Source organism: Gordionus sp. m RMFG-2023, chromosome 4 (assembly GCF_954871325.1).
Source record: "Gordionus sp. m RMFG-2023 chromosome 4, tfGorSpeb1-WG-v2, whole genome shotgun sequence".
Classification (NCBI taxonomy): Eukaryota; Metazoa; Nematomorpha; class Gordioida; order Chordodea; family Parachordodidae; genus Gordionus; species Gordionus sp. m RMFG-2023.
The window spans coordinates 8,510,519-8,523,113 of NC_088778.1; the positions used below are offsets into that span (position 1 = coordinate 8,510,519).

Below are 12,595 nucleotides of genomic sequence, written 5' to 3' on the forward strand. Positions count from 1 at the left end.
ATGGATATAGCATGTTGAAATTGATTATTATTAGTATAAATTGTGATTTTGAAAATATTTTAACTCATATGCACGCTTCTCATATATTTAGCCTATTCTAATTATTTAATCTAAAGGATTCTAATGAGAGCAGACAGAATATACTTACATATAATATCCTAGCATATTTAAATCAATGGCCAATACTATGTAAAATTGCTAAATCTGATTTTTATTTCGACATCCTGATATATTTCATCATTTGTCACCATCTATAGCATATTCTAATTATACAATATAACGTTAAAAAAATCCTCAAATACCGATTGTTTTATATTTTATTTAAATATAATTATTCCAAATGTTTGACGCGTAGTATAACGGGTACAGACGTACAAGGCAGCATTCCCAATTCCGTGATAACCATAGTTATAAATTCGGGTGGGGTAACGTCGTAGGTCAAGTTTAGCAAATTTAGATTGTCTATCTTCTCCCAATCTTTGAGAGGAGACTCGGCGGTCAATAAAGAATTAGGATCAGCTGAGAATAAAAAAATTGCGATATAATAAATTTTAAACTTCATTTTATGCCATGTCGGTCTCACTCAAAACTTCATAATTATAATTCAAATATACTAAATTGATTTTTTCTTAAAAATTTTTTCCCTCACTTCATATTCTATTTTATTATTAAAATTTTATTACCTAATTCATTGTATACAAACGAATCGGTTTGGACTTTTTCTGCAAACTTATAAGTCTCGCAACACAATAGCACAGGCACATTATACAATTTAGCACAAAGGGTTATTAAAGAAGCCCCAACACGACCCATTACATAACCGTTGGCCAATAAAGCATGTGCTCCTAAAATTACCTTGTTAACCTGTTTTAAAAAGACACAGTTAAATTTGATTTGTTTTATTTAATCGCTTAGAGATCTGAAAAATTGGCCATAAAATTTTTGTTTAAAAACATATATTTGTCTGATTTAGGTAAGACCTAAATTTTTATAGGCTGGGGTTTAGGGTAGCCTAAAGCCTAAAAAATATGGTGACAATAGATTCGATGTTAAAAAATATAATTTATTGAGCTAGTTTCGCAAATATTTTGAAAATGAATTGTTTTTATTATAGATTATCAAAAAAATCATCTATATATAATTAATTCCCATTTCAATCAATAAAATTTTAACATCCTTTTGTGCAGGGTTGGGCAAAAAGTTAGCGTTACATTACAGGGAAGCATATTACATGTCATAATGCTTTTGAAAATGTAACGAAGAGCCTTATAGTAGTTATATTTGTTTGTTTAACGTATTGTTTTTTTTCGAACTCTTTACCCTTCATAATAAAGGTGGGGTAAATCCACTCGGCTTATATAATCTTTGTAATAAAAAAGCCTGAAGATATTTTGATCTGGTTTTTATAGTAGTTTAATATTTTGTTATAAGGAATATATCTACATAATTTTAAGGTTATTTTTTAAAATATTTGCAATTTGTTGAGCTTGGAGTGGTATAGGTCCCACGTTTGTACTTACGAAATTTTTAATTTAAATATTCATTGTTATATTGTGACCCAAAATTTTATACTATTTTTTTTCTTGTGGCAAAATAAAATACTATAAAAATGCATATGGAAAATTTAATATCAAAGTTCTGGAAGTATTTCCTATTTAATATTTATAACATTTTATATTAATATAGGTGAAGTAGATTGTGAGTCAATTAGTTATATGACAGCAATCACAATTTGGAAACAGAGGAGGATAATATAGATTGTGATGAGGGTGAAGATAACTATAAAGATTGTTACAGTAAAATATGCTAGCCTTTAATAAGTTATAAAAAATATTGAGGTAAAGATGGCAAAACCAAATGGAATAAAGAATGCCTTCTTCAAAAAAGAACGATCCCATAATAAAATAATTGTTATATCATATGCAAAAAAGCAAAATCACCACTAGAAAGCTTTAAATTATTTATCTCAGATATTATTACAGATTTAGTTTTAAATGCATAGAAATCAAAAGATTGAGGTCCTTCAAAAATATGACTCTATTTATCATGCTAAAATGGATAAAAGTGAATTTAATGCCCTGGTTAGTTTGCTAATGATAGATAGTGTTTATAAATCCAATCATCAAAATATAAGATGAATTTTGAACAATTAAACAAATAAATGTTGTTTTTTGTCCTTCACCCACAATCATAACATCTTCCCTTTTTATTTGATGGAATATTTTTTTCATCAGTTATATTGTGGCCATCTATTCGACTTTCTGGATATAGAATATAAGGAGCAAAGTTGATCAACTACATCAACTCAGTTTTTGTAAAAGTTATTTTCTGGTTTTCAAACATTACATTTTTATACTTTTTTGGTATGTCTGAAACTACTGTTGTATTTTCTCTAAATGCAAATAAACTTAGTTTATATCTCTTTTTTTATCAAAAAGAAAGCAGGTACCTGCTTTTTATTTTTTTATAGTTCCTACTATGGTTAAGGAATGTGAATTTAAAATATGATTGGCTAATTCATAGTTTGTAAACCAAATGTCAGTTGTAATATTTCTAATAGTCCTTGAAATTGGTTGAATAAGTCTTCGAATATTTACAATTTATAAGGTCCTTCTGGCTGATTGCCAGTATATAAATCCGTTTTTAATGTGTAAGTCCTAGAATCTACTGGAGTATAGATTTTAAGACCATATTTTGATGGTTTATTTGGCATATTATGCCTGAATGGACCTTTGCCTTTAAATGCAGGAAGTATTTAATCAATAGTTACATATTACAACAGTATAATAATTATTGCAATTATCATTATAAAAATATTAATAATTTCTCTAATATGTGTGATTTTATCATTTGCTTTTCTCAAATTCATATCATCGAATCTTAGAACTTTCAGTAGAAATTGAAATCTATTAATATTCATGGTATATCTAAATACATTTACACCAAATCTATCCTTATTCCATAAATCTCTTATATTTTGATGATTGGATTTATAAACACCAGCTATCATTAACAAACTAACCGGGCATAAAAATCACTTTCATCTATTTTAACATGATAAATAGTCATCTTTTTGAAGGGCCTCAATCTTTTGATTAGTGTATTTTAAAACAAATCTGTAATAATAGCTGAGATAAATAATTTAAAGCTTTCTAGTAGTGATTTTGTATTTTTTGCATGTGATTTAACCCCCGGCAAACAAGAATTTATATTATGGGATCTCGTTCTTTTTGAAGAAGACATTCTTTATTCCATTTGGTCTTGCCGTCTTTACCTAATATTTTTATATAACTTATTAAAGGCTAGCATATTTTACTGTAACAATATTTATAGTATCTTCACACTCATCATTACCTTCCTCCTCTGTTTCCGATTTGTGATTGCTGTCATATAAATAATTATCATTTGACTCACAATCTACTTTACTTATATAAAATGTTATTAATATCAAATATTAAGTGAAAATATTTCCAGAACTTGATGATATTAAATTTTCCATATGCTCATTTTTGCATTTTGCTACAAGAAAAAAAAATAATATAAACTTTTGAGTCACAATATAATATATAAATTTTATTTTTTCAATTTTATATATCAATTTGTAATATACAATAATATTAATTAATTAAAAAAATTTGGAAAAAAAGAAAATTTCGTAAGTACAAAGGTGAGACCTATACTACCCCAAGCTCAACAAATTGTAAAATATTTTAAAAAATATCAAATCAATTATCTTGAAATTTGGTAAATATATTCCTTATAACAAAATATTAAACTACTATAAAAACCAGGTCAAAATATCTTCAGGCTTTTTTATTACCAAGATTATAAAAGCCGTGGGGTATTATTTACCCAACCTTTGTAGTGAAGGTTAAAATAATTTATTTTTGATCAATATATTACATTAAATTAGACAATAAAATATAAATAAACTACTCGTTTATATAATAAATACTACTTTTTAACCTTAAGCTACATGGAGATATGAATCCATAAAATTCTTTATCATGCTTTTCGAGTTCCTTTAATCTTACTTTTAATTATGTAATGGAGAACTTTTCGAAATTGTTATATGTTCTAAATAACGGTAAGAGTAATAAGTAATGTGCCCAATCTTGCTTTTGCATTAATTGATAAATTAAAACTTCTTTTAGATTATATAAAATGGATGGGGGGGGGAGCTGTTTTGCTTTGTTAAAACAAAAAATATATACTTAGGGGCCAGAGTGTTAATGCCCGATTTTTAAAAACAACCTGACTAAGATTTTAGTCAAATAATATAATCTAGTCATGGATATTTGTTCATAGATGGCAGAAAGGTTTAGACCTCTATCTGCCAAATCTTGAAACTTACAAAATATTATCATGGCTAAAATCTTAATCGGGTCGTTTTTAAAAATCGACCTGAATAGGTTTTTTTTAACAACCCTAATTATAACACTTCAATGTTAATAAGCTTAAATACTTACTCTTGGCATAACTTGTGATAGGTTATTAATGAATAGATATGAGCATTTGATCCCATTTCTGAGCAATTTTTGAAGCATAATTTTTCCTATATATAAAATTTAATAAATATGCATTAATATAATTCACATTTAATAGGGAATTTTAAATATATACCACTTAAATCAGGGCGTGAGTCCACTACCAAAACATGAATTTTCTTATTGGATTTATGGCAATCATAAAGGATTTTAAATACAAGGGTTGAACTATAAATGAAAAAAAAATTATTATTCAATCTATAGAATTTAAAAAAATAAATGTTTCTTTAGGCTAATTTTTGACAATCTGACAATAAATAAAATAACCATTAAAACATCATGAACAGGGTTGCCAGGTCAAAATTTTCAAATTGCGGGATAAATTTGCTATTTTGGGGGTTAAATATGATAATCATGGTATAAATATAAAAATTGCTAAAAAAAAATTTCTGTGGGTTATAATTACTTTATATAAATATTAACAAAGTCGGTAACGTTTTATAATTTCAAAATAGTTAATATTTTATATTTAGTTTTAATTTCTACTTCTTTGTCTTGGAGTTACTTTGTTTATATTATATAAAAAAAAACTTAAACATGATAATTAAGCAACTAGCCCTATAATGTTATACACAAACAAACATGGAAATGAAAAATATGAATGAATGATGTTGATATATTATAGGATAAAAATAAAACAATATGATTAATGTAAGGATAGAAAGAAATTTACAAACTAGACGTTTTTTGAATAAATATTTAAAATATATTTTAATAATATAAAAATAATAAATTATTGTTTCTCAAAATTATTATTTATAGAATAAAAACGTTAAAATGCTAAAAAGAATTATGCGGGAGAAATTTAAAAATTGCTTACGGTAGTTTTATGGGAGCTCCCGCTGATGGCGGAGACCTGGCAACCCTGGTCATAAAGAAGAATTAAAAATTTTGAATTGAATTAATTAATCTATTTCTATGGTTATTTTAAAATAATATTAATAATACAAATCAAGGAAATAAATATCAAAAAATATTACTATGAATATATTAATATGGTGTCATAATTTGAAATTTTGGTGATTGCATATGTTTTAGATATAGCTTCCCCTGCTAATACTATTTTCTCCATTATATAATCATCAATAGAACTAATTAATAGAGCTTTCGCCTAGGAGTTATCATAATTTTAAAAAAAAATATAGTAAAAGTTTATTAAATATTAAAATACTAATTTAATTAATCCAAATGGGTTATTTCCACTTCAAATAGTCTAAAAAAATGAAATTTTCTGACAAAAATTTCTAAAATGAACGAAACTTGGCATGTTAGTTAAATATCTTGCATATTTTAGAAAAACCAAAATTTTGGAGCGATAGCTCTTCAAACGAAAATCGCCCAATGCGTGATTTCATTAAATCTTGTTTTTGTTTTAAAAGAATGAACTTAAGATAGAGTTACAAGTTATATATCATTTTATAGCCCTTTACATTGGAAAATATAGAATAAAATTAAAAAATTTCTTCTTATTTCCAGTAAAAATAAAAAAATCAACATTGTTAGGAAGGGATTTTTTGGGCGTTGATATTCTCTAAAAATATTTATTTCCTTTATATTAAACTATTTAATATAAAATCTCGAAAGCCATTTTTGTTTTTAAATTTTTATTATTTTTATAAATAAAAAAGTTAATAAGATGGCGTTATATTCAAAAATCATTATAACATAATATCGTCGGTTTAGAATTGGTTGCTTCAATATTTTCAAAATTTTTGAGTTGGAAGATTCCCAATATATATATAAAAATAAAAACTAGATTAAATATTAATTTTTGCCAAAGCTATAACTGTCAATTTTGCGCTATTTGCAAACGAAGTAACTTTTGCTTCATATGCATGGCTTATACTATTATCTTATTTAATCACGTGTTATATTTCTCTCCTTTTTAATTTTTTGCTTTCCATATTATTTCGTAAAATATTTTTATTCAAGATCTATTTCCAAATTATTATTATTTTTTTTATTATTTTATAGTATTCTTAATATAGTTTCCATGTGTAATTTTTAAATAAGATATAAAAATTGAATTTAAATTGTATGATAAATTTATCAATTTTTTTTATTAAGCATTATTATGCTCTTTAAATAAAGATATAAAAATTGAATTTGAAATTAAGTAATTGTATCTCAAATTTATCACAATTTTTTAATAATCTATTCTAATTTAAATAAAGATTACATAAAATTGAATTTAAATTTATATTTACACATATATAAAATTTATCAATTTTTTGTGTTCATTAAATAAAGAAATAAAAATTTATTATTAACTATACCTAGCCCTAAAGATCTGCAAAGTTAGACCCGGCTATTACCCGGCCCGAACGGGTTCGGGTTTAATTCCATTTAAAATAATAGGGTTTGGGCCGGGTCGGACCTTGCAAATTTTCTTAAATATATCAAAATTTATCAATTTTATATTGAATTTTTATGTAAAATAAAAATATTGATTTTATTTATTGAAACTATACGACATATAACATATGTCTTTTATTTTGAGTAATAATAAAGATTAATTTCTATATTTAAAAAAATTTAGAACCGGTCCGGGCTTAAAAAATTAGGCCCGATGCAGATCACTATAGCCCTTCAACTTCTAAAACTAAAGCCAATGAAAGAAGGAAAAAATTAAATGAAATAGGGGAGACCTTTTTTAATATTAAAGGTGATGTAAAAAGAACAAGAATTATTCATAATCATTCGAATAAATGTATATTTCAGTGTCACAAAAAAGCTAATGTTGATCAGAGTAAAATTATTCTTGATGCCTTTTGGAGTTTAGCTGATGAAGCTTCTATAGTAAATTTATTGTTCAGACTCAATGTTAGAGAAGGATAAAAGATAGATTAGACAATTTTTTTAAGAACACTTGATATAAGTAATAAATATATTAGTTATTTCATTAAAAATTTTACCAAAATATTGACTGATTTGGCTCATAGAATAGGTAAAAATAATTTTAAAATTATCACATAAATGATAATCTAAGAGATTAACATAGGTAGAATATGATTCTTCAAAGGAGAACTTTGAGGGAAGTTTCAATTAAAAAATACTTTATGATTTATATTCTAAAAAAATGCGTAAGATTATCATGAATTCCTGTTAAAGATTATTACATGAATAAATTATAAAAAAATAAAGATAATAGTTTCGATAATTTGAGGTTATTATTTTGAATATATTTGTTAAATTCTAATTTAAAAAAATGTAAATGGAGCATTTTGAACATCAAAAAAAAATTAAGTGTTATTATAATTTAAATTTTTGCGAAAAAATTTTTTTAGGCTATAATTAATTAACAATATGATATAAATTATCTCTGAATTTTTAATTAAATTGATAAATATGTTTTTACTATATTTGATTTTAAACTTTAATGTTGATTTTCTCATTTTAAACATTTGCTTAAGTGGAGCACTTTAGTTCTATACCGCCGATATCTTTAATAAAAATATGAATTGCATTGGTATTAAAATAAAAAAATCGATTGAGTTTAACCAATATGATTCCATGGGGCAATACATAATCAAGGAGCCCATAAAGTTATGATTATTATTAGAACGCTATATTGTAAAATAAAAATATTTTAAATAAAAAAAAAATATCTCTTGTTTTTAGCATATTCATACCCTTATTAGTAGAATTTCCTGAGGCGATAATTTGTAAGTGAGACATGTCACTATTATGGGATCTACTATCGTTATTAGTGGTGTGCAGATTTAAAGGAAAACAAATTTTTTAATTTATTTGCAAATAAAAATAAAATTATTTGATTTGCAAAGAATTGTTACAATAACATATTTATATATTCTTTTACAAGTTAAATAATTTTATTTACAAACGATTTAAAAAATATGGAAATACTTTCCTTTAAATCTGCACCACACTGTATTTGATTAGAGCTGGGCAGTCATCTCTTTTCTTCAATCGTGGGGTAAAAAAAAAAGGATGGTGATGATCCATGAGAATGTAAAAAAGATATATACCTATCAGTCATATCATTCTTTTTTATTATTGTGACTAATCACCAAAAATTTTCATAAATATATGTGATCGATCTTTTATTTAGGGCCAGTCTGGACAGGCCTTTTTCTAATCATATGTTTATGACAATATTTGGTGGTTAGCCATAGTACAAAGAATGAAATTAATTTTTATAACCTCATGGACCAACATCCTTCTTTTATTCCACAAGTGACATCAAATAATAATGATAGTAGATCACAATAACGACAGGATATATCTACAAATTATGGCCTGAGGAAACTCCCTTAATAAACACAAAATGGAATATGATAAAGATAATTGAAGTATTTGTTTATAATAGTTTGTATATAAAAAAATATGTTTATTTATTTTACAATATAGTAGTGACGAAGCGTCAAGATTAGAAGCAATAGAAAAAATTAAAACCATAAAAAGATAAAAAGAATTCGTCTTTGTTTTTGATTAAAATGATCAAGTCCTGAATTATAAAAGTTATTGTTAAATTTTTAATTTTATACCAAGTTTTTTTCAATCAAAATCAAAAATAGATTTAAAATAAAAAAATTTTTTTTACATTATATATAAAATTATTTTACAAAACTAAATAAATTTATTTGCTTAAAATAATTTTGTGCATAAATGGTAGTTTATAATTAATTGGCGTCAGGGCTAAGCAAGGATTTATAAATTCCTTTGCATGATAAAAATATCCTTCACAATCTTGAACTAATATCTATAGATATAAATGGGTAAAATATATATAAGTTTTGATATTATATATATTTTTTATTATATTATTCTTAATATTTTTATAATATATAGTTATTTAAATTATATGCTCAAACATATGAGATAATATTTGTGCTTAAATATTTTTATTTTTTAGATCAAAGTTTATCTTAAAAAGTATTTATAAACAGATACCGATTCACATGAAATAGTATAGATACTTTTTATACAACTCTAATAATCTTAATAAATTTTTAATAATATAATTGTAATAATTAAACATTAATTAATTCTTTTCAAGTTGAATTTTTTTTTCTCTTTTTTTATTAAAAACTTTATTTGCCCCAAAGCTTATTTTTTACACAATATATTTGCATGATTCTCTTTATTTAAAAAAATAAGCAATATAATATTACATTTGCTTCCCTCATATATTTTTTTAACATAGTAAAATAATGGTAAATTTTTTAACGTAGTAAAAATAATAATAATTTTTTTTACCAAAGTCAGATTAGTTTTTAACATATTATAAAGATTAAATTAAGTTTATTTAAAAAATTTTTAGGAAAAATTTCAAGGGAAGCAATGCTTCCCATGCTTCTATGGAAGCTTCATCACTGTAATAGCATTCAAAAAATAAACATATCTGTATGGGCTGCCTGCTTGGATATCACACCAGGTAATCATATTGGTTATATTCAATAGATTTTATTTTAATACCAATATAATTCATATTTTAAATAAATATACTATGCTATAATGATTTTGAATATAACGCCATCTACATCATCTTTTTTTATTTAAATAAAATTTAAAAAACTGGCTATAGAGATTTTTTATTAAAGAGTTTAATATAAAGGGAATAATCATTTTGGAGAATATAAACACCCCCCAAAAATCCCTTTCTAGTAATTTTTTATTTTTACCAGAAATATTAAATAATTTAATATAAAGGGAATAATCATATTTAGAGATATTCAACACCCAAAAAAAATCACTTTCTAACATATTTTATTTTTACCAGAAATAAGAATAAAAATTTTTTTTTATTTTCCAATGATGTTAAGGGTTATATAATGATATATAACATGTAACCCTATCTTAAGTAATTAAAAAAAACAAGATTTAATAAAATCATATATTTGGCAATTTTCGATTTTGAAGACATATATCTTTGGATCTGGTTAAGCTAGATATCTAATATTTTGTTTATTAACCTTTACAATATAAATAACTAACATGCCAAGTCTCATTCATTCCTAAGATGGTTGTCCAAATCACTGGTCAATTTGTAATAAAATTATCCAAATATAATTTCTAGCAAAAACAAATCAAAACATTATATTAATTAATGAGGAATTTTAAATATGAAAATGTATCTAAAATATTCCTAAATATTAATAAACTTGTGCTTCTGTGAAATTTGGAGGAATTTTAGCTATTTGCATTTTAATATATTTAATTGCATTTCTCATATTAATTGAAAGTGGTCTACATTGTGATAAAAAAAATATATTAGGTTTAAGCTTTGACTCTAAATCACGTTGAATTTCTTTTTGTGGCACACTTTGATATTCATATATTAACTTGTAAACATTGTTAGTTTTTTTAAAATTAGAAATAGTTACTTTCTTTAAAACTTCTAATAAATAAAGACAACGAGAATTTGAACCAAGTATTTTGTGTTGTGCATATTGCAAGCCCAGTTTTATAATATGTGTATTTAAAATAGTAGAAAATGATAAGTTCTTTGTAATTGACATAATATTCTTATCATATTGAGGTAAATGAGAAAAGAGAGCAATTTTTTTCTCAATATTTATTCTTTGAGGAATATTGTCTTTTGCTAGTTTCCTTGCTAACTTTTTTTGAACTTTTTCATTATCTAACCTTATATTTTCAGGTACTCGCAAAGAACCTAAGTAATTTTCAAATCATTTTTTAAAATAACATTGATAAATACTTTGCTGAAAAGTGCTATCATTTAATTTTGTAGCTTTTACTTCTTTTTTAGTTTTTATTGAATCTTCAGTTAAATTTTTGAAATGGTTTGGTCTTGCATTTTCATCAATAGGTTTTGGATTTTTAGTTTCTTTTGGTATAATCAAATTTAGATCTTTCTTTTCAATAATCTTATTTTATAATAAGCATAAAATTTTATAAAATAATAATATACACCTTTTGAATGTTTTTATTTTTTTTGTTTTCCTTTTTTATTTTTCTATTTTCATTCATATCAAGAATATTGAATAGAATATTTAAAAGACAAATGTCAATCATTCAAATGAATGCCAAGAGAAGAGAAGAGAAGAGAAGAGAAGAGAAGAGAAGAGAAGAGAAGAGAAGAGAAGAGAAGAGAAGAGAAGAGAAGAGAAGAGAAGAGAAGAGAAGAGAAGAGAAGAGAAGCTTATTATTTTTAAACAAACAAAATTTATTACTTACATGTATATATGCATTTTTTTTATTTAAAATGATATTAGTATTACTCAGTGACGAGAGTCAAGTTTAATACTAAGGAAACAGAAAAACATTTTTAATTTTTAATAATCAAACCATACAAAAATATTTTTGCATAAAATTTGGTGAATATTTTACGCATCAATATCATATTTTTTATGATTATAATTGAGTCATCGACTACATGAGCGGTTAATTCTCCATGCTGTTAAACTGCCTATAAAAATATTCCTATCCAAAAATCTTTTATTATTATAAACATATTTTTCCTTTGGAGAAACAACATAGCAGTGGCATCACTGGCCTTTACAATCTCAGAGCACTCAAATTATTTTTAAAATTACTTTCTTTTTTTATCTAACATTATTTTAAATTACCTTTTTTTTTACCTTTTTTTTTACCTTTTTTTTTACCTTTTTTTTTACCTTTTTTTTAGTGGTATAAAAATTAAAAATTGAGGGAACTCTTCAAATTTTCCAGACGTCTAGAGTCCCTACGCCCCCCTCCTAGTGACCAGTGTCTATATGACCGTGGGGGGTATGAACAGTTTGCATCCTATTTTTTTGAGGGGGTATGGGGTAAGCTGCTTTAATGGGGGTTGGGAATATTACTGGGAGGGGGGTTATTTATTAAATTTTGAGATGAAATAGGACAAAATTTATTGCTGTAAAAATTAATACTTTTATTATAGTATTATTATAATACAATTCATCGACCAAATCTATATATTGCAAACAATCACACACATTGTTTTCCAAATAAACTATCCTTTTAAATGTAATTTAAAAGGTTTAGATATTTCAGCAAGCTCATAATTCCATAATAATAAATTAATTGTAAATAATGGAGGTTTTAATTGTATTTATTATCTA

General features: G+C 24.5%; 2 protein-coding genes across 3 annotated transcripts in view; one reads left to right on the top strand and one right to left on the bottom strand.

The window, feature by feature from the left end:
* On the bottom strand, positions 1–11,516 carry LOC135927876 (translation initiation factor eIF2B subunit delta-like). Of its 2 annotated transcripts, none has more exons than XM_065464108.1 (9): positions 11,445–11,516; positions 11,230–11,398; positions 10,895–11,184; positions 10,673–10,852; positions 5,528–5,658; positions 4,627–4,715; positions 4,470–4,555; positions 684–864; positions 1–519 (listed from the first exon to the last, which is right to left on the bottom strand). In XM_065464108.1, exons 1-9 carry the CDS (start codon positions 11,499–11,501, stop codon positions 332–334), a joined length of 1,371 nt encoding a protein of 456 aa, XP_065320180.1. In that variant the 5' UTR covers positions 11,502–11,516; the 3' UTR covers positions 1–331. The 2 variants fall into 2 exon arrangements, with proteins under 2 accessions (XP_065320180.1, XP_065320179.1); XM_065464107.1 differs by having other exon boundaries at positions 4,624–4,715.
* Positions 9,814–12,595, top strand: part of LOC135927877 (uncharacterized) — a 26,247-nt gene continuing 23,465 nt past the window's right edge. The window contains exon 1 of the mRNA XM_065464110.1: positions 9,814–9,945. The gene's annotated coding sequence lies outside the window, so the exon portion shown is untranslated. The remainder of the gene's footprint in view (positions 9,946–12,595) is intronic.